Consider the following 27075-nt stretch of genomic DNA (forward strand, 5'->3'; position numbering starts at 1 on the left):
CTGCATCATTTATTAAAAGCAGCTGGAAAATTCTGAGCAGATTTACAGTTTTTTTTGTTTAATGATTTCATAAAACCCTCCAGAACCGCTCCAACATCCAGAGTTATGTAAGGAGCAACATTTAGGCCAACACTGGATCCAAAATGATGGGAATAAAAACGCTTAGAAATATTTTATGAAGACGTTTTTTCATACTTCAAACCGATATTTACATCTTTTTCTCTTCTATATATTTCTTTTACTGTCTTAAATAGAAACAACAGAATGTGAGAATTTCTTATTTCATAATCAGAAAATCATGAGAATAATCGATAGATTACTTGATTAGAAAAGTAATCGTCTGCAGCGGGCCTCCTAACGAGCTGCAGAGTCAATATGAGGACAGGTGTGTGTGGAAATGCTCCTGATTATCCATTCTAACAGAGTGTGTGTGTGTGTGTGTGTGTGTGTGTGTGTGTGTGGGGTAAACAAGCGTAGCTTAGCCGTGAAGGCAGATGGACTGCGTTCTGGATAACTAACACACACATGCGCCTCGGAGGCAGAGGGAGCCACTGCATATGTGCAGTTTGTTTGTCTCTGGGTGTGCACGTGAGAGTGTGCGTGAGAGTGCACATGAGAGTGCACGCCTGCAGCGTGTGAGCATATGCAGACGCACGTGTCCAACAAATCCTGTGGAACAGCACCGTGCATATGTGAGGGCGTTTGCAGCGCCGGGGGAGGAGCCGGAGCGCAGAGGCGCAGGTGTCTCTGGAAATGCCATCTCTTTCACCGCTACCAGGCCGTGTGTGTGTGTGAGGTGTGTATGAGTGTGTGAGGTGTGTGTCTGTGTGTGTAGCTGCCTCATGACAAATGACAACAAAATGAAGGAGGCAGAAGGACGGAGAGCCGAGTTGGCTCAGGCTGGACTAACAGCCAGAGACACGAGGAAGATGAGGAAGACCTGATCGGTGATGAAGAAACAATCATCATCATCAATCAACACAAAGCCAACATCAGGGTCAGACTGTGACCCAACGTGTTACAGAACCACCATCTAATCGTCCTATTCAAAGCAGAATGAGGCCAACCACTATTTTTATGATCGATTATCCTGACGATTAATCAATTAATCACTCATAAAACACGGGGACATGAAGGAATGCTGCTATTGCATTTTACGCAATAAAATGTATTTTTTTATTTTTAAAAGGAATAATTTGATTATTTGCATCTTTTATTCCATTTCTCATAAAAAGGCCTAAATGAAAACGCCGCAGTGATCGATTAATCATTTATAACTGCATAGGAAACGGTGTTTAGTGAGATTTTATTTGACAGAAGTTGAACCAGAAGTTAAAACTTCCACTTAAGGAGTTGAACAGATTTACATAAAATTTTTTTTTTTTATTTTAAATGAAAAATGTTTATATATCTTTTGTAGAGTTTTGGCTTCATTCCTGCAAATGGCCTTTTTAGAGTCTGGTTACTCCAGTTAATTAATAAATTACTGAACTAGTTGACAATTATTTGAATAATCGATTAATCCGATTAATCGATTCTGCTCTATCATAACGTGACTACAGCTGCCCAGGAGGGTCAAACCAAACTCTGGGTGACCAGGTCTCACCTCCAGAAATCAGCTCCAAGCTCTCAGATTAAAACGATTCAAAGATGAAATCTTTAACATCCGAGGAGCTTTTTGGCTGCGCTAAAGACCAAACCGATGTTAGAGTGAGAAATCCACCCAGCAGTGAGGAGCTGCTGGTCTCCTCTCATCGTTCCCCGCAGTGAGAACTCGGACGGCGGCCGCTGTAATAATCCGGAGCGCGCCGCCTCCAGCAGGATGAAAGTGATTCTCTCGGAGGTTAAGTGGGGTCACACGGATCCGTCCTCTGATCCCACTCGGGTTCTGGACAGATGGAAACGCATTACCGTCGGCTGAGCCGCAGATGGAAGCAGGAGATTGAAGCGCAACGGCAACGTTTCTCTCATGAGCTGAATTATCGCCTCATGCTTTAAAACGTTTCACTGAGGAGAAATGAGATCCGAACTGCTGCTAAATAACCTCCGTCAGTGCAGCATAATAGTGGAAAAAGCTTTAACGTGTTACAACTATAAACTTTGTATGCTCACCACTCAGTTTCTAGTTTTCAAGATGGCCGCCGTTTTAAAGCCTTTTAAATCTGTTACTGTCATAAAATGTTCCTCATTTTCACGACTTGAATGAACTTTATGTCGCATCTTCAACTTTAGTCATCCTATTGATGCAACTTCAACTTAATGGGTAGCATTAGCGTCTGCCAATATTTTAATGCATTTAGCAGTTTGAGGTTAGTTTACGCACATTTTTATGTGCTTAGCAGTTTAGCATTAGCTCCTGCTCAGTTCTAGTGCTTAGTGGTTTAGTGTCAGTTTCTGCTCATTTTTATCATGTTTAGCAGCTCAGTGTTGGCTTCCTATACTGTTTTAAAAGTGCTTAATGATCTAGAATTAGCTTTTGCAAAGTTTTTACTGTTTAGAATTTTAACATTAGCTTCCTCTAATTTTCTATGTGTTTGGTAGTTTTGTATTAGCCTATTATAATATTTTAATGCGCTTAGAAGTGTAGTTTTAGTACAGCTAAGGTTCTTGTTTAGCCATCTAGTGGTTAGTTAACTTTTTGGCTAGCTGTGACCTCCACTGGCAAAACATTGGCAATAACTACTGCCAATGTTATTGCAAACATATATTCTCCATTACAACCACGGCAGCCATTTCTGAAAATTATATATGATTTCAATGGATGCCTTTCATTTACTGAAATATGAAATTTTTTGCTGATTTCTTCTGGAATCTGACGTGTTTTCTGGATGCTGATCAGTTTGAGCCGTTTTCTGATTCCTCACAAAAACTCAGAATGTTGAGGGTCATTTTAATCCTTTCACCTGATTTAATTTGGTCACCTGCAGCCAGAGCGGCTCATTTATTCCAGCTAGAACGGTCAGATCAACAGAAAGAGGAAGTGAACAGTGTTTGGTGTAAAACTCATCCTGCAGGATGTTCCAGAGGTTTCCTGAATGTCTCAGAGAAACGAGGCGCAGCCAGATAACCTGATTAAAAACGACACCAAGCAGCTAATGGATTCATGTTGGTCATTTTTAATTCATGACTCTGATCTGAAGACTGAAAGCTGTAAAATGAGGGACTTCATGTAACATTTTGAAGTTTATCATTTCTGCTCTTTAAAAACTGAAAACCTGCAAAGGTAATTGTTTTTTGGTTGTTGTGGTAATTACTTCCACAGGTTCTGGTTCTGGTTCTGATTTGTTATTTCTGAGCTGCTCTGGATCCTAAACTCAACCGTCTCAGTGAATTGTTGCTTAAGAGATCAGCAGCAGAACCAACCTGGACCGGACCGACCAGAACAATCACACAGATTTAAAGTTGTAACTGCTGAAGCAGAAGCAGATTTATTATTTTTTTTCTAACTTTGTTTAAATCTCCATTATTCTCATTTTATTGGCGTTTTCAGGCTCTGATCCATGAACACTTTCTCACTCATGTATTTTCATCTACATTAATGCGACAGACTGATCGGAGGGTGAATAACTGTTTATAAAAACAGATTGGTGTGTTTGGTCAGAGATGAACTCAAAGAAAACTTGATGACATCTGCAGCATCTTAGCTGTTTCTTTCTCTTTAAATATAAAATTCTTCTGTTTCTGTCCATCATGTCTGCTTTCATCCGTCTTTCTGACCTGCTTTTCTTCTCATCTCAGGTTAGTTTCCTGTTCTTCACCTTCAGCCTCTTCTTTCGTTTCCTCCGCTCATTCTCTCTCTTTGTGCTTGCATCTGGAATCAGAGCTGCTTTTACAACTCATATTTTATACATTCGGTTGTTATGCAGAGAGACTAACAAACAGTGCAACCAGGAGGCAGTGCATGTATTCCTCCACCTCTCCATCATTCCCCCCTCCTCCTATCATCCTCTCTTTTCTTCTTCCTCTCTGTAAAGATGGAGGGAGGCGGAGATGCTGAATAGAGAGTTCTTGGCGTCCCTCCAGCTCCCATTTTCAACAAGCAAGCGACGTTTTAATGGCCTTTGCCGGAGCGCTCACAGACCGATGTGGGAATGTTTCTGCATTTAGATTTTTGTCTGCGACTGTGTGTGTGTGTGTGTGGTTGTATGGCCAGCAAAATAAATTCATCAGATGCTGAGCTCAAAAGAACATGTTTGTCTTCCTCCTGGGAGAAAGTGAATGATTTAAAACGAAATGATGTGGAGAAGGAGGGGAGGAAGGTGGTGGAGCGAAGGAGTGAATGGAGCCGTCAGGGTGGATGAGGAGGAGGAGGAGGAAGAGAAGCAGGAGCTCGCTCCATTTTAGACACAACAGAAACAGATTGAAGGCATGCAGCGTGAGGAAGAGGATGAAGATGAAGAGACTTCCTGATGAGGACGAGACAGCAGACAGAGAGAGACTCTAGAAACATCTGATGGACCGCAGGAGGCCAGCACACACACACATCACCACAGCAATGACACTTCAGAGAAATCTCAGAGCTTCTCCAGCAGATGCGAGACTGATAACCCGACTCACCCTGTCACCTGGTCCCAACACACACACACACACACACACACACACACACACACACACACACAGTGTGTACTTCTACCCACACTAAGACTTTATTGGCTTATGCTCATTCTACTAACCACATTTATTCCTAACCCTACTTCACACCCTACTTAATAATTAATCAGATTATTTGTATTAATTGTGATTAATCAATTACTTGACTAATTGGTAACTGGAGACTAAAATAAAGGCCATTTGTTGAAAGAATATCATCGGAAAAGCAATGAAGCCAAAAATTCACTAAAATATAAACATTTTCCTTAAGAAAAAAAAACTGTTTATGGATCAGCTCTTCTCAAAATTCCTCTGGTGTCAGTTTAGCTTCATCTGGTTCAGATTCTGAAAAAAAAAATATTTCAAGCACCTTTAACAATTAATTTATTAATTGGTTAATCTAAAATAACTTAATATATTAGCCTAATAATGTATATATCAATCAAGAAGAAAGGACTGAGCTTTTCATTTTCGAATTTTTACCGGTAGATTCATCGTTTGCTAAAACAATCAAGCGTTTTCTAAAGTAATGCTACTGTTGCATTTCACACAAAATGTTTGTTTTTTTATTTAAAACTAAACTGAATTATCTGTTTCTTTCTTATTCATCTTAATTTATTTCCTTATCTGAAAAAAATATGCAGAATTTCAAACTTTTTACCTGATTAATCATCAGAATAATCAATTAAATGATTAGGGAAATAATTGTTAGTTGCAGCCCAAATTCACACTTCACCTCTAAACCTGACCTCTGACCCTACACAAGAGGCTCCATCGTATTTGAACCGGCTTTGGTCCCCATAAGGACCATCGGTCCTCAGAAGGTTGGTGAATGTATCACAAAGCGTCCTCAATAAGACAGATAAACAAGTACATGCACACACACACACACACACACACAACGACTATGACTGTTTGTCTTCAGAAGGACTTTGCCTGAACATCCAGTCATTTTGCATCCATTAGTACTTTAACAGCAGATCTGTCTGGGCGTTGGTCCCCACGAGGCCCAGTTGGTCCCCACGAGGCCCAGTTGGTCCCCACGAGGCCCAGTTGGTCCCCACGAGGCCCAGTTGGTCCCCACGAGGCCCAGTTGGTCCCCACGAGGCCCAGTTGGTCCCCACGAGGCCCAGTTGGTCCCCATAAAGTGAGAAATGCTGACACACACACCAGAGCCAACAAGGAGAAAGTGAAGCAGAGCTGGAGGTCAGAAGGTCATGAGGCGGCGATGAGATCAGGAACGAGTTCTGGTAGCTGGGCGGGGTAAAAGGGCGAGGGCAGTAAGAGGAGGGGGGTAAATTACAGGGTAGGAGGGCAGAGGAAGGAGAGCGGGAAGCAAACCACAGAGATAATAGGAAAAATGCTGAAGGCAGCAGTAATTATGGAGGAAGAGACGGTGCTTTAATTAGACCAGGATGGAGAACATGATACACACACACACACACACACACGCACACCCACGCACACACACACACACACACACCCACACACACACACACACACACACACACACACACACACACACGCCTATATGAAGCATCACATAATTCATTTCCTCCCAGTGTTTCTGCTGGTGGCTTTTCATAATGAGACTGAGGAACATGTGTGAGTTCATCTGCTCTTCATCACATTCCTCCTCTTCCTCAGGTCCGCAGCGCTTTGCTCTTCTCTCTAATTTGATGACATCATCAGAGGATTTGAACCGGCAGCTTTTCGTCCCGAGGAGTTCAGATGGCAGGAAGTGATGAAGAGGAAAACGAGTTTCAGTGTTTTGCACCCCGAGGCGGCAGAGGAGGAAGTTCCACCGCAAACTTTCCTGGAAGAACCATCAGAACCTTCAGAGCCATCAGAACCTTCAGAACCATCAGAACCTTCAGAACCTTCAGAACCATCAGAACCTTCAGAGCCATCAGAACCTTCAGAGCCATCAGAACCTTCAGAGCCATCAGAACCTTCAGAACCTTCAGAGCCATCAGAACCTTCAGAGCCATCAGAACCTTCAGAGCCATCAGAACCTTCAGAGCCATCAGAACCATCAGAACCTTCAGAGCCATCAGAACCTTCAGAACCTTCAGAGCCATCAGAACCTTCAGAACCATCAGAACCTTCAGAACCATAAGCTTCATAACGTCAGACAGAAAAAGTTTAAGTCCGATGTTCAGTTGGAAGATTCTGCAGAATGTTAAAGTGTGAACTGGTCACAGCGCCACCTACAGCTGCAGTTCCTCTGGGTCAGCCCATCCCAGATCGGACTTTACTGAGCAGAACCAAGTTTTTATCACGATCAGAGCCCGGTCCAGTTGTGACCCAAACACTGTTCTGTCTGCGCTTCCTTCCTGAACACCGTTCAGAACCGAGGTTCTGTTTGGATTAAAAGCGGCAGCCCTAACTGCCGCAGCCAGAACCAGAACTCCTCTGTGTGTGATGATCGTGCTTCAGCTGCTGGACGGTTCCTGGATGGTACCGACCGACTGAGACACTAGGAGCGTTTCACACTCAGTCAGACAAACAAAAACAAAAACAATTACAGCGAGGAGTAAACAAGAAGCAGCTCAACACACACACACACACACACACACACACAGAAACAGACACACGCAGAAACAGACACACACACACACACAGAAACAGACACACACAAACAGACACACACACACACACAGAAACAGACACACACACACACACAGAGAGAAACAGACACACACAAACAGACACACACACACACAGCATGATTAGTTTGTTCTTCTGCTCTGCCCTGATTGGCTGCTTTGCATTCATTGTTTCTCAGCAGCAAACAGAGAAACACACCGATCTGTTACTACAGAACACACACTCAGTTTAGTAGAGCATTACAGCTGATCAATAGCTGTGGTGCAGAGGGAGATGTTGGTGCTGCAGCTCCACATGCACTGGGTGTGTGTGTGTGTGTGTGTGTGTGTGTGGGTGTGTGTGGGTGTGCGTTCAGGTAATGATGTCACCTGAGGAACAGCTGGACCTTCATCATCATCATCACTCTCAGTGGAGTGATCTGATGACATCACTAGCCTTCCTCTTCCTCACTATCTGAGCAGAAACAGCAGCACAGCCGAAGACCGCAGGACTAAAGAAGAGCTTCATTGTTTTAGATTAGGCGGAACATCAGCTGCATATAGAACCAATCCAAACCCATTCAGAACAGAACCAGAACACGACACTGGAAACCAAACAGCCATCAGGTCCAAACACCAGACGACATTTCCAGACAAACTGAGCTGAATTATCAGAAAAGTTCTTGTTTCTCCTTCAGGTTTGAACTAAAACTTTCTTTTCTCGTCACATTTGAGGCTCTGAAGAAAAGTTTAGGAAATTCTGAGTTCTGTAAAGTTTCAGGTTTGAGGAGGAGCATCATTTCTCCACATTCCCACCAGTATTATTCCGTATTTATCATAGAACATAGAAAAGTGTTAGCAGATTGAATCGCTGTGTCTGCAGCCAATCGGACCTCCTGTCATCAGAACCTCTGGGTTCTGTCTGCCTGTTAAACATCAGGCCGTCGGTTTCCTGTTTTCTGGTGCCGACAGGTTCAGATGTTTCTCTGGAAGCTGCCGTTTCTCTCTGCTTGTCAGTAAATGCGATTAGAGGCGCAGCAGGAAGCGCTGCAGGAACAACCGTTTAACTGGCTCCAGTTGTTCATTTCGTTCATTTAATCACAACGTTTACAGAAACAATGAGCTCATCGGATCCTCCAGCGCAGCGCTCCATGCCTCCAGTTTCAACCGCCGGACTTTCTGTCCTCAACGTCCCTGACAGTGACCCGATTCAGGCTTCCCCACATCTTTGTAATGACTTTAGTATTTCTCTAAAATGTTATCAGCAGGTCCTTCTAGACTGAACTAGTATGGCCGACTGTTAAGTTTTCTTCCACTCCTCTGAAATCAGGACATCTGTCTCCATAGCAACGCTGCGCGTCCTGAAGGTTCCCAACACGTCCCTCAACCAGAGGGGATGTTTCCCACCTGGATGGGTCTCCAGTAGCTGCCATGGAGGGTCATCCTGAGTAGGGCTCAAACGATTAATCGTGATTAATCGATCCAAATAGATCAAGCAGAAACAGAAGGGGCTGAGCCGTCAGCCTTGAGGTTCTCCTTCAATCTGTTCGAGGTGTTCAGGTGGAACCTCTACAAAATCAGGCCAAAAATCCCAAAACATGAACCAATTTAGGGCTGAAGCAATCAATCAGATTAATTGTGATTAATCGAATATGTAATCCTCAACTAATTTAATAATGATTAATTGCCAACTGGAGTAAACAAACTCTAAAAGGTAATTTGCAGTAATGAAACCCAAACTGTACAAAAATTTAAACATTTTGAATTTAAGATAAATAAAAACTTCGTTGTTCATTTGTTCACCAGAACTCTTAGTGACAGTTTTAGCATCACCTGGTTCACATTCTGTCAAAATCTCCCACTAAGCATCAATTTAGTAATAAAATATCTGTATGTGTTTTAGCTACAGATGAATAAACATAAATAAACATTCATCCTAAACTTCTGCCAACAAATCAATCCAAACATCTTACAATAATCAATATGCTGGGACTACATATCCACAGGCAGAAACATTTTCAACATTTTCTACCTCAATGAAAATACCTCCAACAAGCAGCACTAAGCGGCTGAAGACCAAAACAGACGAATATCCGGTAAAACGAAAACGGTCCGACCGATACAAACTAAAACCGAAGCTGTTTCCAATCATACCAGAATCACAGCGACACGTTTAAAAAAGACGAAAACAGAAACCAGCTCATTTCAAGAAGCCAAAACCTTGAATTCAGTCCTACCTTTGCTCAGAATCCACGTTAGAGGAAATATTCCCACTCCGGTCGGTAATCCATTCTCCACTATTTTCAACTTTTCTGTCTCGTTGGAAACCGTGAAAACTCTTCCCTTTTCCCGCTTCCGCTTCTTCCGCGTTTTATTGGCGGCTGGCAAACCAACGTAAGGTGCATCATCACCGCCACCTACCGGCCTGAATGTATCTAAACTCCCTCTGATTCTATTGGCTGTTGGATGTGTCAGTCACCCAAATCGACCAATGAGCTGCAGAGAAAATGTCCCGCAGTTTAACACAGGAGAGGACTTCTGAGCTGTACTTTGACTCTCCTGTTTCAAAAAGCATTGTTATTAGTTGTAACGAACATTTATAGCAAGAAATCAGTTGGTGGAAAAAGGCAAGAAAAAAATGATATTTAGATTGAAATAAATAGATATTTGTAAAATTCATCTGGACTTTCATCAACCAAAACTTTTCAAAAATGTCTGTCTTATTTATTTTAGAGATGAAATTTAGTAAATGCTCAGAGTCTGCCCTGTAAATTGTTGGAGGTTCTGGATTACAACTGCATACTTTCACAGGGAAAATCCACAACATAAAATTTATTTTATCAGAAAAAAAAGGGTTTTTTCCATTTTGTTACAGAGAGCCATATTTATTTGTCTCACTCAGTAATCAGAGTATTCTCTGGAGTGTTTCTTTATTTCGATACCAGATCCGTTCACCTTGTGGTTCCTGAGATTTGCTGAATTTGTTTTCCAGTAAAATCTAAGAACAGGATCAGCTGAAGGTTTTCCTTCAGTCTGGACTCAGGAAATCGTCTCTGCGATTTTCATCTCGTTCTTCAGCTGAACATCACAAACTCGCAGCATCAATGTCGAATTTTTACCACTTTCATGAACATTTGCAGAACCAGAGTTTACCTGAGGACGTCAGCAAGTTCCATCAACAGCAGAGTTTACACACCTTAAAGCCTTCCCAGTGCTCCCAGTCTGCTCCCAGTGCTACCAGTGAAGCTGCAGCAACAAAAGCCTGACCAGCTGAACAGTGGAGGAGTTTCTGTCAACACCACAGAAACAACGTGGGACGCCTGGACACTTAGTCACTGCTGAGCCGCACACACACGCGCACACACACACACACACACACACGCGCACACACACACACACACACACATACACACACCTCAAAGCTGTTCACACTGCTGAGACACACACACCCTGACTCACATGGCGACCAGCGTGACACACACACTGCAAAGCAACGATCAGCCTCATCAAACCCGACCTGAGCCAATCAGAAGCTGAGAAGTTCCACCTGAGCAGGTAACTGCTCCACTGCTCCATCATCACATTCCTCATCTTCATCTCCTAAAAACAGGAAGTCTGACCTGACCTCTGTGACCCGCTGACCTTCAGAGTTGGTCTGAGAACACGCAGCAGGTCTGACCCACAAAACTAAACCTGCAGAAGAGAAATTATTTCTGATGTTTCTGATTCCAGAACAAACTGCTGCTGGTTTTTAACCATCAGTCAATAAGCAGCCTGCCTGCGGAGAAAAGAAACGAACCAAAGGGACTCAGGTCATGATTTAATGATACAGGTTTATCTATAACCTGTAAAGGTCGCAGATCCTTTCTCCAGTGTCCTCCCGTAGGCCCCGCCCACCTCACATCCTGCCCCCGCCCAGTTTCCCTCTGACCCCGCCCATCTCCCATCCCGCCCAGTTTCCCTCTGACTCCGCCCACCTCACATCCTGCCCCCGCCCAGTTTCCCTCTGACCCCGCCCATCTCCCATCCCGCCCAGTTTCCCTCTGACCCCGCCTACCTTCGCAGCTGCTGTGGCCCTCCTCGTAGCCGGCGCTGCAGCTGCACTTCCCGATGGGCACCAGCCACTCCCCCTCGGCGCTGCAATGCATCCTGGGAGGGCTGTCGCTGTCCACCTCCGAGTTGTTGACGCAGCCGCCGCGGACCTCCACCAGCGTGGCGAAGGCGGCCTCGGCCACCGTGTCGGGGAACACGGCCAGGTTCTGCACGGTGGCCAGGCACCGCTTGTAGTACACGCGGACGGCCACCAGGGCGACGCACGCGCCCACGTCCTGGAAGGCCAGGTGGAAGCCCTTCCGGTTGAGGTGCCCGATCTCCCGCACCTCCGTGTTGAGCTTCATCTTCCTCTCCCCCAAGTCTCCCTGCGTGAAGCTCTCGTCGGCGGCGATGGTGTCTATCTTGGAGTAGCGGTCCTCCCGGGTCACGGCGCCCAGGTCCCGGTCCGACTCCACGTACAGCAGGTTGAACGTCTCCTTGCAGGTACCGGCCACGCCGGGGATGCTGTTGCAGTCGCGCAGCGTGAACTGCAGCTCCACGAAGATGCGCTGTCCGCCGCGGCGCGCCACCCAGCCCGTCTGCAGCCAGTTGTTCTGCTGCGTGGGCTCCATCACGTTACACACCTGGTAGGTCCGGATCGGCTTGTACTTCTCATCCACGCCGCTGATCTCCTCCCACTGGCAGGGAGACACGAGCAGCAGCCACGTTAGCACAGCCTCATCATCATCATCATCATCATCATCATCATCGTCATCATCATCATCATCATCATCATCATCTGTAAAGTTACAATAAAAAGTAACAGCAGAAATTTCTTATGCATGGCAATTTTTATCATGTTATTCCTACATTTATAAAAGTCACAGTTCCAAACTAAATATTTAATTTTCTAATTAAATCAATTAAGCTAAATATTGTTGATTGTTTTAGTTTGCTATCGAAACATTAGCTCATATAACAGGCTAAAAACAACAAAATATTGTCGTTAATGTGTAACTGTGTAACAGCTCCCTACGGGAGATGTGTGACAGTCTCATCATCATCCTCATCATCATCCTCATCATCATCCTCATCATCATCCTCAGCGCTGACTCACTGTCAGCTGCTAAGTTTCATCCTGCTGAAATTTTTGGGAGGATCTTCAAACCTCCGAACAGAGAACGTGTCAGCTGACGCAGAAACAGTCAGAATCTAAATTTGCGTCCAGCTTTGACTCACGCTGATCTGCAGAAGCTTTTCTTTGTTTCTGGGCTGAATGTGAGTCACTGAGATCTGGGATCTGATCCATCTGATCCATCTGATCCATCTGATCCATCTGATCCTCCTCCAACAACACGGCTTGATTTAACGAACACATAAAACCTCAGAGCACAGTCCATGTTTTTATGATGTTCAGCCATTTTCAAGCAAAATCCATCATAAAACTCCTAAAAATGTAGAAATATTAAACATGGCTGAGTTCTTTATGTTTCTGTAAACATCAATGAGTTCATGAAACAGTTTGGGGGATTTGTGCCAGGATTTTTACTCACTCCATCTGCTCCTGTTGGAGAAACAGAAAAACTGTGGCGTTCAGGGAGAATCTGGAAATCTAAAATCATCTGAGGGGTTAGATCAGTTCTGCCTGCGGAGCAGCAGGACGCTGAAGCGGATCCGTTCTGCTGGGCTCGGCCCGCTTCATCTGGATTCAGCAGCAACAAAACCTTTTAGTGAAGCTTCCAGGTTTTCATAAGAAAAACCCGAAACATCGGAACAAAAATGTTCCGTCTGAAACTGATGGGAGTCAGAAACAGAACAATCCCTGCATGTGGATCTGTGGCACAAACTGACGGCGCTGCCATGAGACCCGGTGAGGTTCTGGTTCTAGTTCTGGTTCTGGTTCTGGCTCCATGTGGTCCAGAACCGTCCAGAAGCAAAGGCCAGCTGGGATGCTGTTGGCACAAATAGAGACACTGTGTGTGTGTGTGTGTGTGTGTGTGTGTGTGTGTGCGTGTGTAGGTGTGTGTGCGTGTGTGTGTGTGGGTGTGTGTGTGTGTGTGTGTGTGTGGGTCAGGTGGGAGTGTGTGACAAACGGTTCTGGCAGAGAGCCATTCTTCTAAAAAGCCCATTTGTCTTCCAGCCATAACTTATCACAAACGATATCGATCGACACGGAGGAGAGCATTTATCTGCTGCTGCGGCCGCGCACTGCCGGATCCGCCGGGCCGGAGCCGGACCCGCCGCGCGCTGCCGGACCCATCGGGCCGCAGCCGGACCCGTCCGGATCACAGCCGCTGATTAATGGAGACGATAAACTCTCAGCTGCAAAGAGAGAGACGGTAAAATGGCCAAAACAAGCCGACTTACTCCGTTTGGGGGGAAGGAGGTCCAACCCAGTTCTGCCTGCGTCTCCTTGGAGTTCAGCAGCACAACTGCAGCAACGGAGAGAACAAGGAGGTCAGAGGTCAGCGAACAGGAAGGGAGGCGTGTCTTTATCTGTAACAGGTCAGAATATCAGCTGGAAGAGAAGCTGGGCTGAAATAAACGGGTCAGAACGTCCGGTTCCCCTGGAAACAGAACAACTGAGAACGGATCAGAACCTGGAGTAGAAGCAGAAACACGTCTTCACCTTCAGAACCACGGACAGAACCACAGCAACCGTTTCAGAACCATGGACAGAACCACGGACAGAACCACGGCAACCGTTTCAGAACCACAGCAACCGTTTCAGAACCACGGACAGAGAAACCGGATTGGAACAAAACTCTGGACCGGTCTCACAGCGTTGAGATGATTCAGGAACAAAGTTCAGGACTGAGAGACTCAGAACCAGCTGAACCTGGTTTCAGAACCACAGAAACGGGTCAAAGCTGCTCACCATCCCAGAACCTTTCAGAACCAGCAAACAGAATCTTTCCAAAGCAGGAGATTATTTTACTTACAGAATGAAGATTCCAGTAACAATGAAAGTTTCTCAGGTTTTCAAACATCAATAATTGAAATTTATCGTCTCGATGAATCAAAACTTTTATCATGACTGATGGTAAAGAAAAACGATGTGATAAATTAGAATCGCAGCGTGAAAAATAAAACCCCACTCTGACGCCAAGCTGACACTATGCAGCGGAGAGAGGTCAGAGGTCAAAATAAACCTGGTAACGCAGCCGGAGAACGGCTCCGGTTCTGATGTGGGTCAATGGGCCGAGGGCGGAGCCAGGAGGAACGCCGCCTGGCGGATAACAGGAAGGAGCAGGAAGAGAAGAGAGAGGGATGATCAGCAGAAACACGGAGAGACAACAGGAGGAAAGGATGAGACGGAGGAGAAGAAGAAAGGATGAGACGGAGGAACAAACACGACTCCAGAGGATCAGAAGGAATCAGTCGGCTGTAATCAGGTTCCCTTTAAACTCTAATGGGTCTGCAGGGGAGAAACAGGTGGGGGAGGGGCGAGGGGAGCCAGAGAAAAGAGAAGCTCTCCTTTCTTCTTCTCCTCCTCTTTACACAGATCATCCACTTAATGAGCTCTCATCATCATCATCATCATCATCATCATCGCTTCCAGGTCAGGCAACACCAAAACTCAGAAAACAGAAACATTTGCTAATTTAATCAGCAATTTGCTGAGAGAACAAAACACTGAATCCAAAACTGAACAAAAACCTTCAAATTTTACAGTTAAGATGATAAAACTCTGCTGTCCAACAATAAATCATCTGCATTGATGACTAAGAATAAGATGAATGCTGTGGAAACACAACCTTCTGACACACACACACACACACACACACACACACACACACACACAGCAGAAACATGAACATGAATCAGACATGAAACTTTCAGTTTCTCCATCCTTTCTAATGATAATTGTTTTATTTCATAAATCATCATAAATGATTCAAAATAATTCCTCTATTTATTAAAAATCAAAATGACCATGACATTTGAATCGATTATCCTGATGATTAATTGATTAACCTGGTGAAAACAATAGAAATACATCAAAATGCTAGATGAGAAGATAAATATTTGATATCCTAAAGGTCAATAAGAGCTAAAATCCTTCTGAGGTGTGAAACTTTCTGCTGAACATCAGTTGATCTGATCTGGGGATAAAATTATGAATTAGCTGATTAATAACTGGACAGAAGAAGGTGATTAATTGGAGATTTGTTCAGAACCAGGTGAAGCTGAAACGGTTTTGGAAAGAACAGATTTATTATTTAGAAATGTTTCTGCTGTTCTTGTTCTTTCAGCAAATGTCTTTTTTAAGATTCTGATAATGATTTACATTTATTTCAATTATTGATTAATCGCGATTAATCGTTTCAGCATTCACATTTTCTCCTTGTTATGCAACGCTGAGCCCATCTGTTAGCGTGTAGCTGGCTAGTTAGAGGTGAGAGGAGCCGCCACCGACAGGCTGAGGCTAATCAGAGGAAGGTTAGCATGTGTGCAGCTCAGTGAGGCGGAGCCTAACGAGTTTACATAACGAGGCGGAGCAGAGCTCATCCCGACTGCTGCAGGAATCTGACCAGCTTTCCAGCTGATACTGACTGAAAACAGAGACTTCCCGGCTCCGGTTCCGAGTGTTCCGGGTCCACAGCTGTCAGAAGCAGGGCGTGTGAACCTGGAGAACATGCGCCGCTGCATGCATTATTCAGGCTGCGTTGGCGCCGCTGCAGCTGCAGCGTGACTCTGCTGGATCCGGCCCACGTGCCGGCCGCTAATATCTCCATGAAGCTCCGGCTGGAGTTCTGGGAAAACCTTCCATCAGGCTTTCCGAGTAGTTTTAAATAATACAGGTGTGTATCTGTGCCTCACACACACACCTCTGACCGCACAACACAGGAAAAGTTTCCTTCATCACTCACGTCTCCATCTGTCCGTCCCCCTCAACCTGACCTCCTCTCTATCTGCCCCCGTCCCAGTGGGGGCAGTTACATAAGCTCTGAGGTTTTCTGCTGACTTTCTTTTCCCTTTGGTTCAATTTGAGAACCACTTTAGATGAAATTAGGTCGTCTTCCCCCCACAACGCTTTCCTTTCTGGAGGAACGAGAAACTCCTGCAGCGCTGCAGGTCTGACAGCAGCTCACACACACACCTACACACACACACACACACACACACACACACACACACACACACACACACACACACACACACGTGTGGGTTTTATTCTTCCCATTAATTTATTTCAATAATTGATTAATGGTTTAATTTCCAACCCTCAGTAGACGTTAACTGATCTTCTTCTCTGGTTTCTCCTCTCATCCTGAACCAGAGAAGAAGTCCAGTTAGCGAAGCGCTGACTGAGCCGACCAATCAGAACCACACAGTTCCTGCTGGACCAATCACATCGCATCAGGACTTTTTCATTTTGATTAATTAATTGCAGATTCTAATACAATTATTCAGTTTTTTTTTTTAACAAATAAAGGTTCCAGTTGGTGTTTATGGTAAATCTGAAACTTTTTCATTTTAACTTTGTTAGTTTTATCTGCTTCCTGGTGACATCAATATTTCATGTCTAAAATAATAAAGGTTTCCTCTCAATAATTCCTTCCTGCATAATAATCCACCAAACGTCTGATATTCTTCTCAGGAAAACATTCCTCCACCTTCTGGAATATCCAATAAATCAATAAATCAATAAATCAATAAATCACGCGATGAATTCAAATATCTTCAATCATTTCTAGCTGCTTGTTTGTTTTTTCTGATTCTACCAAAGGCGACACTTTTCCACCGTTCAGTTGAACCTGAAGCACAAAGCGACTTTGGATTCAACCTGAATGGTGAACTTTGACCTCTGGAGCTGGTGGGATGGAACAGCAGCTAAACGTGACAAACTGCTGCAGGTCGAGATGCTAAGACAGCTAGCTTCACCGCTAACCAGGCGTTAGCTTCACCGCTAACCAGGCGTTAGCTTCACCGCTAACCAGGCGCTAGCTTCACCACTAACCAGGCGTTAGCTTCACCGCTAACCAGGCGTTAGCTTCACCGCTAACCAGGCGCTAGCTTCACCGCTAACCAGGCGTTAGCTTAACCGCTAACCAGGCGCTAGCTTCACCACTAACCAGGCGTTAGCTTCACCGCTAACCAGGCGCTAGCTTCACCGCTAACCAGGCGCTAGCTTCACCGCTAACCAGGCGCTAGCTTCACCGCTAACCAGGCGCTAGCTTCACTGCTAACCAGGCGCCGTTAGCTTGTTCATAGAAACTTCATAATGTTTTTGTTTAGTCCTGATGTTTAAAGTGTCGTCCAGTTCCAGAGTTAAAAGGTGTTCAGAAATGAGTGGCTGACCTTCGAGGAGAGAACTTACATGTTATAAAATGTTTCTACTATTAGTTAATAATGGTTTTAAAACAACATGAGTTCAGCTCTCTGTGGATGAAGATCAGCTGCTCCTCAGTTTTCTGCATCGATCTGAACCTTGATGAATAAACGTTAGCTTAGCTTCAGCTTCAACAGAATCACTCTGACTCCAAAAATAAAGAAATGCAGATAAAACTAAACCTGCTGAAAAACTAAAAATCCTGAAGAATCACAGAAAACATTTGATGTGATGGGAATCCTTCAGGAGCCGTTAGCTTAGCATTAGCACGGTGGGGTCTGGGTTAGGTCTTTAAACTCTCACGAGAACTGCCCCCACCTCGTCCGACGACGGGACGGCTGAAACTGGGCAGTCAGAGGCCAAGAACGGGCCGCCGCTCACCGTCCTCTGGTCGTGAACACGGACATGAGAGACCGGTCCAGACTGATGAGTCACCAGGAGTTTAAAGCCCCGTAGAACCAAAAACGACTAAAAACTTCTAAACTTACTAAACTTTTTTTGTAAACAGCAAAATCAAGGTAACAGTGTAAAGCCCAGAATTTGCAAGAACCAAAACAGGAAACAATAAATCAACTTTAGGGTCAGGGTTAGACCTAATCTGACCCCAGATCTGATGAGGAAGATGGATGTTTTTATGTCTCCATCCGATCACAGCAGCTGCAGCTTTTCTTTATTCCCTCTGATATTTTCCTCACAGCTGCAGGCTGTGGATGACCTGCCATCGACTTTCAGCTCGATGGGGGTTAAAACAGAAAGGTCGCCTGTCTCGACCTCGTCGACACCTTGTATTGAGCAGCCGCTGCGCCCCACGCTGCGCGCAAAGGTCGAGTCCTGGGGGGTCGGCACTATCGAGTGAGGAGGAAACAATCGGAGCGCCTTCCTCCAACCGGCCCGGCTGCTTCCTGCGCCGCAGAACCACAGAGAAAACAGATGGCTGCTGCGCCAGGCAGAAAACCAGGAGGAAACCGGGAAGTAGGGGCGTGCTGTGGTGGTGCAGCGGGTTATCACGCCCCACGTTTGGAGGCCTTAGTCCTCATTGCGAACGTTGCGGATTCGACTCTCGGCCCCTACAACCTTTGCCGCTTGTCTTTCCTCCTTCCTGTCTGCCTACTGTCACAAAAATACGAGCCACTAGCACTGCAAAAACCCTTTGGAGAAAAAAAAAGAAACCAAAAAGAAAACATCCACACTTCTCATTTATCACAATCGATGATCCATCGTTTGTGGATAAAACAAAAAAAAAACAAGCAGGAGAAAGTTTTTTTGTGAGACTCAAAATCCTCCATTTTCCAGATTCCACCAGCAGATAAGCAACAGGATCGGTTTCTTTCATAAAGCACAGGTGTGTGTGTGTGTGTGTGTGTGTGTGTATGTGTGTGTGTGTGTGTGTGTGCGTGTGTGTGTGTGCGTGTGTGTGTGTGTGTGTGTGTGTGTGCGTGTGTGTGTGTGTGTGTGTGTGTGAGCCAGGCCTGGATCGGAGCCGGGGTGAGCTTGTACGAACTGATTACATTCAGCATTGTCTCCCTGCTGCCTCTCAAGCGGCTCTCAGATTCCCAGCAGCTTCCAGTCCAACAGACAATGGAGACAGAAGAAGTTCAGCCCCAATGTCCGCCGCCCCCAAATAAAAACCACATCGCCATCACACGTTTCCAGGCTCCAGGAGCGCAGAGCGGTTAACGCTGGATAAAACTCAGCCGAAGCCACCAGAATTCAATCATGGACGTCACACACACACACACACTCTGCAGTGTGTGTGTGTGTGTGTGTGTGTGTGTGTGTGTGTGTGTGTGTGTGTGTGGGCCGACGGCCTCGGTTCAGGCCGCTGCCTGGTTTCCACAATGTGTTTTAATCAGAGCCACGCAGGAAACAGGAAGCAGATATCTGAGCAGCTCTAGAGCCACTTCTGGACTCTGAGATCCATTTTTAATCAAGCTCCTAATTCCCAGGGTGTGTGTGTGTGTGTGTGTGTGTGTGTGTGTGTGTGTGTGTGTGTGTGTGTGTGTGTGTGTGTGTGTGTGTGTGTGTGTGTGTGTGTGTGGGTGTGAGGCTAAAAGCCAGTATTAGCAGCTGCATGCCTGGATGAGCTGAAACAATGAGGACGGTGAACAGAGTCACATTTGATGCTGAACATCTTCACAGAAAAGCAACAATCAGCTGAATCAATTAATCACAATAATCACGATTAATCGATTATTTAAACAGCCATCAACTGATAAAGAAAGCGATCAATCGTTAACTGATGTATATGGTTCTAAAATCATAACATTTCCTAAAGGAACGGCAGTCAGAGCAGCAATGAAGCAAAAACTGGATATTTTTTTATATTTTGCATTTCAGATGAAAAAACGTGTAAATGTGTTTTTTCATGAACTCCTGTAGAGGCGCTTTTAGCTCCACCTGGTTCAAATTCAGGAAAAATCTCCCATTAATCACCTTTTCCTGTTCAGCTATTAATAAGTGAATCCAAAAATAATCATTAATTGATTTCTGAGTTGATCAGAACGGCCGGAGCTTTTCTCATGTCAAAGTTCACTGGAGGAACGTCAAACAATAAAATTATGATTTTCTTTTCAAAATAAATGAAATTATTGGTTGATTTGCATGTTGGATGCATTTCTGATCCTGGATCAAAAGGTTAAATGAAAAATCTGCAGAATGTAACAAAGTTGATCTGATTAATCATCAGAATAACCGATTACAAAATAATTATTCGCTGCAGCCGTAGTTTGCTGGATTTTCCAATAAATTGTCAAAATAATTGATTAATCATCAGAACAATCAATAGGATATTGATTCCTGGACTGATGGTTCGCTGCAGCTCGTCGTGGTTCTGCTGGTCGGAGCTTCAGTTCCCCAGCAGACAGAAACGGCTTTAGATTCATTAATATAATCACATCTTATTATTCTAATCAGTTACTCTAAATGCTGCCTGCTGACAAATTGCTGCATTAGTGAAACATGAGCAACGGTTCGGCCCCTGAGGAGACGCCAGCCTCGGCTCCCAGCGACTCAGATCTGGAGATGTGAATGTTTTCACTCATGCACAGAAAACACATGTTGCATGTTTATTATCAGATGTTGTGTAAATGTTGTTCTAATCAGGACAAGCGGCTCTGATCCAGAACAAAGACGGCGGCTCCGGCTGGCAGAAACAAACCAGAATCAGGTCCATTATTCACTCTTATTACCGCGGGACGGAGCTGGATTACATCCCACAAAACGCCTCATAATTACGTCTAATTCCAAAAATCCATCATTTGTCCGTCATAAAGGGACGCTTAGCTAAATCTGCCTGTTAGTGTGGTTCTGTGGAGCCATTAGCAGTAAATAGCGTGTGTCAGAAACCTCACAGCTGGTCTGCATTACTCAGTAGGATGATGGCAGCTGTCACCATGGTAACAGCTGAGGCGATCATTATTAGAAACAAGAATTAAGAGCAGAAATTTGACATTTTTGGACTAAAACGTGACATTTAACAAGATGTGTAAACGTTTAAGACATTTACAGATTAAAGCTGATCTACAGCAGCTGTTAGCATGCTAACATCGACAAGCAGCTGTTAGCATGCTAACATCACCATGCAGCTGTTAGCATGCTAACATCATCATGCAGCTGTTAGCATGCTAACATCAACAAGCAGCTGTTAGCATGCTAACATCAACAAGCAGCTGTTAGCATGCGAACATCATCATGCAGCTGTTAGCATGCTAACATCACCATGCAGCTGTTAGCATGCGAACATCATCATGCAGCTGTTAGCATGCAAACATCACCATGCAGCTGTTAGCATGCTAACATCAACAAGCAGTTGTTAGCATGCTAACATCATCATGCAGCTGTTAGCATGCGAACATCATCGTGCAGCTGTTAGCATGCTAACATCGCCGTGCAGCTGTTAGCATGCGAACATCACCGTGCAGCTGTTAGCATGCGAACATCATCGTGCAGCTGTTAGCATGCTAACATCGCCGTGCAGCTGTTAGCATGCTAACATGGCCGTGCAGCTGTTAGCATGCTAACATTGTTAAAAGATGAAATATTTGTTAAACCAATGAAGATTCAGAAGATGCTCAACTTTCCTCATTTCAGTTTCATGTTTATACAATCTGGTAATTACATTTTATTTTCTTCACCTGGCCGGACACAAACATGTGGCTCTAATCTAGTCGGATCAGAACCGGGACGATGAGATTGGTCAGATTTGGGTCGCAGTTTCCTGCTTCAGAACGGAGACGAACACGGAGCCGAGTTTGTTTCAGGAAACCGACCCGCTGACCCGGTTCTGTCCAGCAGCAAAAAGAACCCAGAGATCAGAGTTCAGGGTATGAATAATTGTGACCCTGTGTTGTTATGAAATCCTGGAGCAGAACAAATGATTCATGAAACCGAGAGACTGACGGCTTTACAGTTTGTTCCTGCCGAGACGCTGAATCATCGCCAGGAGAAACAACCCAGAGTTTCAGAGGAAAACAAGGAGAGGAAGAGGAGGAGGAGGAAGAGGAGGAGGAGGAAGAGGCAGCAGTGTCTCCAGTTGCTCCGGCGTTTATTCACTGACCAGCCTGTAAACGCTGGACAGCGCCTCCTGCTACCGACCAGAACCGACCCAAACATTTCCACCCAGGAGGGATTTTATGTTTACGATCGATAATTCAGTTTGTTTTGTAATTTCTGCCCTTGCAGAGTTTTGATTTACTGATCGGATGGAAACGATCAATCTGATTGATTGATTTTATCGGTTGTGAACAGACCTGCTTCACTGCCTGCTTTATAATTTCTGTTTTGGTTTTGGAGTCGGAGTGGAGCGAGTGATTCAACAACGACTGAAACGAGTAATCAAATAATCAGTGAATCTGTTCAGGAAAACTGCAGGAAAGGTGAAATTCTTGAATTTCAGCAGACGGACGGGTCAATCAATCAATCAATCAATCAATCAATCAATCAATCAATCAATCACTTTATTTTGGTAAATTGTCCACATCAAACACAAGAAACAACAAAAGAAAAAAAGAAAAGAACAACAATAGACAAACCACAGTTTACCAAAAAGGAACAGGCTGAAGCAAAGCTTATTCTTGCCTCCCCTAATGTTTTACTCTACAACCTACCAGGATTTCTTCACAGTACAAATTCAGATTCAGGTACATAGAACATATATAGATCTACATAACAGCGACAGATTTTATCATTTTACATTTTAAAGCCCTTTTAAAGTTCACCAAGAAAAGACAAAACTTAACTAACTTAGATTTCACTTAAATGCAGGACAGATCCACACACTCCCTCCTAGCCAGCGGCCAGTGTGGAAAAAAATGGTCAGAAATAAAACTCAGAGTTTGAAGCCAGTTTGTCCGTTTTTCAGAGAAACCAGAGAAAGATTCAAAACAATCAGTCTCCATGGCAACCAGCTAACACACCGATCATCCTGGACGGAAAACGGCCTCAGTGGTGCATTCCTTCAAACACCCTTCCACCGCGCGCCCACACACGCACGCACACACACACACACACACGCACACACACACACACACACACACACACACACACACACACACACACACACACACACACACACACACACACACACACAAACACACAGGCTGGTAATTCACTATTAATTCAAGACACTCCATCGCTGAAACTCTGCCAAGCTGAATTGTCTCACAGAGATAGATGAACAGAAGAAGAGAGGAAGACAAGAGTTTCCTGTGAAACGACATCACTTCCTCTGCAGAAAATAACCCCAACACCGCGGCGATCTGACCAGCAGTGCTGCTGCTGACGACATGAACGTCCGCTCTGAAGAGCCCAGTAAAAATAAATCTGCTGCAAAGAACAAAGTCAGATTTAATAACCGGATCAAATTATGGAGAATCAGGAAACACAGAAACAAAAAGTCCAGGAAACTAAATCAAAAAATCAAAAGATCCAATAAGCTTTGATAAAACACGAGTTTATCCACCAACCCAAACACACACACACACACGCACACACACACACACACAGACACACACACACACACACAGACACAGACACACACACACACACACAGATAAAGCTGCTTATCCAAGAATCCCAAGACGCAGAAAAACTCTGTGGTGCCGTTTGTGAAGCTACATGGTCAAAAATTAACAGCAATAATTCCTGTCAGAGAAAAAAATGGAGATTAATTTATGTGTAATTTATTCACTTATGTCAGAAATTAAACTAAATATTTAATTAGATTCTAAGTATTTAGAGCATCTGCTCCACCTGCAGCTACTGTGGTTCTGACCCAAACCAACCTGTTCCCCTCCTGGCCTGTGGGGGCGCTGCACCAACAACCACTGAAGGAAACCACACAAAAACCTCTGAAGACACTGAGAGCAACTTCAGATTTTAGTGTTGGAGGATTTCTCTTTAGTCTTTGGCTGAAGACCAGGAGACATTTCTGCTGCTAGCGCTAGGCTAACATGTTAGCTTTGGTTGGATTTACCCAGAATGCCTTGCACTGTAGTCCACTTCCTGGTTCTGGTCCTCTTGGTGTTTACATATCAAACCAGAGCTGGATTGAAGCGGACCCAGACCAGATGATCCGTTTATCTTCAGAAGTTTCTCAGGTTTCTGCGTTTGTGCTGCAGGTTTTTCTAGGTTTGTCTCCAATCCTCTGGTTGGTTGTGCATCGGTAGAAAAAGAGGTTTATTGAACCAGATCATTGTCCGGTTCCTCTGTGGTTCTGCATGTCGATGATATGGAGAATTGTTCAGAGGAACTGTTCAGCAGCTGCTCCTCTCCACTCAGAATTCAACTCCAGATCCAAACTTGTTGTTTGGGGAGCGTCGTTCATGTTGCTCTGGTGATTGACAACCTCTGACTGCTCTCCCCATACGACTGATTAATCAGAATCGCTGCTCCCTGATTGGCCGGCTGACACACTGACACAGTGACTGACAGCAGGATAACCTGATTACCGGAGCGACCTGGCAGCCCGTCCAGGCTGCAGCGTCTCTGCTCTCTGATTGGCTGCCAGGCTAATTGACTTGCAAAGAGGAAGCAGCAATTAGAAGAGAAACAACAGGAGCGCGCTCCACCCGGCCGTCCTCCATGATGACTTTCTGATTGCAATCACGACCGCCGCATAAAGAGACGCAAATAAACACACCGTCGCCATGGAAACGCCGCCTTCATTCAGCCTGTGGCAGCGATCTGATTGGCCGAGCGAGAACAGGACCTGAACACCTGCAGGACGCTCAGCGGTACCGTAACGTCCAGACGGTACGTTCAAACTGTGATGCAGATAAAATACGACTTTTCACCAGCAGTCAGACGTCAGCTGACCTGGAGACGAGAGAGACGAGGGAGAGCGTGACCACGTTCAAACCACTTCAGTGGGAAGGAGGAAGTTTTCCTCTGTCTTCATTTTTTTGAGGTGACAGAAAAATCTGAAGGTTGTCCGAAATTTTGACGGATTCTAATTCACCCTCCTGGCCTCTTGGAGGAAACATTTTCAGCTTTACGCTCAGTAAACGGCGGATGGAACCGAATTTAAAATTCCTTTCCGAGTGTAAACCGGACTCTGAGCTGAAAGCGTCTCCATGACGGCGCCTTGAGGCGCTCCGGCGGCTTCGCTGCAGAAGAAGTTCATTCCTGACTTTGATCCATTCACTTACAGAAATGTTGTGGTGCTCGTAGTTCCAGACTGCAGAGCGTGAATTCATCCTAGAGGTCAACACAAATTTACACAAGCAGCAGAATAGATCAGGTCCATAACCTCAGTGCGATTATTTCACTTTATTGTGATCATTCCAACGGGTCCGGTCCCAGACAGAAAGAAAACAACCTTTCTATGTGAATATCATCGTGGATACCTGCAGCTTTTAGACGAGTGCAGCCTTTATGTGAAAAATTGTAAAGTGAGTGGGAGTGGCTTATATTCAATAGACCAGAAATTACCGTAAATGTTGTAATAGCCTTGAAAGGACTCAGTGTTTCCCCCCAAACCTCAGGAACCAATCACAGTCCAGCACAGACAACCTCAGGAACCAATCACAGTCCAGCACAGACAACCTCAGGAACCAATCACAGTCCAGCACAGACAACCTCAGGAACCAATCACAGTCCAGCACAGACAACCTCAGGAACCAATCACAGTCCAGCACAGACAACTCAACGTCCAGGATGTTTTCTGACTTTCATCCGCCAGCTTGTTTCTGCCCTAAGGTCTCCATGAAGAGGTTTGGTATCTACGGCGCCCCCTGCTGACCAGATGACTCGGTAATTTATCCACTTCCAGGACTGACTCAGTAAATCAGAGGTGTGTTTCTCCCCCCCTCCAGCCTCTGAGCCTCCAGATAAGCTGAGGTTTCTCCATGTCGGCTGTTAACTCCAGCAGGTCGTTACCGGCGCCGCTGACCTTCATCAGGACCATCACCATCACTCCATTTCCAGGAAGTCTCTCCGCAGGACGCGTCACTGCGGCCGGGACGCGTCGTAAAGCCGCGCCGCTGCGGGATTTATGGATTTATTCATCAGCTTCTGAAAAGGTCAGGCAATTTTCCAGGTCGCTGCCCAAACAAACCCACACAGAGGATCCGGACGATCCGGAGGATCCGGCCGACCGGAGGCCATGATGGCAGGTGCACACACACCTCCAGCACGTGCGCGCCCACAGCTTAAGTACCGCGCACGTGCTAATGGTGTTGGGGGGGTGGGGGGTGTAATGGCGGAAGCTGTCTGCGCGGCGGCTGCTGTGGTTAATGAGTTTGAAAGGTCAAACGCCTCTCCCTGAGATTAATGGGCTTCCCTGGTTTACAGCAGCAGACCGACGCGGATCCGACCGACACGCCGCGGCGTCAGGAGGCCCGCGGGCCGCCGGGGGGCCGCGGGCGGACCGCCGGGGGCCGCAGGGTTGGTCATTTCATCATGTCAGCGTTTTGTTCTCAGGACATGACTAAATGTCTCCTGTTGTTCTACTGCCAATAATAACTTCATGTTGATGATTGTGTGAAGTTTATTTTTTAGAAATAGGAAATTATATTTTTATTAGCATGAGATTAAAAATAGGTGGCTAATTTAGATATGGACTTTGACTTTTATTATTATCATTATTATTAATGATAATAATAATAGGTTCTGCACACTAAAACTCTTCATGAAGAAGAAAAGCAGGTGAATAAGCAGCTGTTTGGTTTATAATGGTTCAGTAATTCTGGGAAAGTATTTCCTTATCTGAAAAATAATAATAAAGTAAAACTTTATGAAATGCTTATTTACTTCTCATATTAATGTTTTTATGTCGAAGTTCTGATACAGTTACTCCTTTATTCTCTCAATATTCTGACTTTAAATATAAATCTAAATATTCTGGTGGAGTCGACCTGAAGCAGAAGCTTCAAACGTTTGGCAAACAAGATGGCCGCCCTGGGCGAGCTGACATCACCATGGAAACACATGGAAAGCATTGGTGGGAAAAAAAATCGACATTTTCCAAAAATTAAATCATCAGAAACCAAACATGTTATTATTGAATAAAAATGATCCGGCTTTCGATTG

At 44.9% G+C, this 27075-nt stretch overlaps 1 protein-coding gene across 4 annotated transcripts in view; it reads right to left on the bottom strand.

The window, feature by feature from the left end:
• The window catches only part of LOC122844251 (ephrin type-A receptor 7-like), a 73538-nt gene that overhangs the window by 41470 nt on the left and 4993 nt on the right, over positions 1 to 27075 (bottom strand). For 3 of the 4 annotated variants that reach the window (XR_006372838.1, XR_006372837.1, XM_044139520.1), the window contains exons 2-3: positions 13578 to 13642; positions 11236 to 11908 (exon numbers count right to left, since the gene is read on the bottom strand). Coding sequence is in view for 2 of the 4 variants with exons in the window: in XM_044139520.1 (XP_043995455.1) it covers positions 11236 to 11908; positions 13578 to 13642 (738 nt within the window). In the remaining 2 variants the exon portion in view is untranslated. Of the gene's footprint in view, positions 1 to 3270; positions 3812 to 11235; positions 11909 to 13577; positions 13643 to 27075 lie in introns of those variants that run through there. The other variant, XM_044139521.1, reaches the window with a different exon arrangement.

This window comes from Gambusia affinis, linkage group LG14 (assembly GCF_019740435.1).
Source record: "Gambusia affinis linkage group LG14, SWU_Gaff_1.0, whole genome shotgun sequence".
Classification (NCBI taxonomy): domain Eukaryota; kingdom Metazoa; phylum Chordata; class Actinopteri; order Cyprinodontiformes; family Poeciliidae; genus Gambusia; species Gambusia affinis.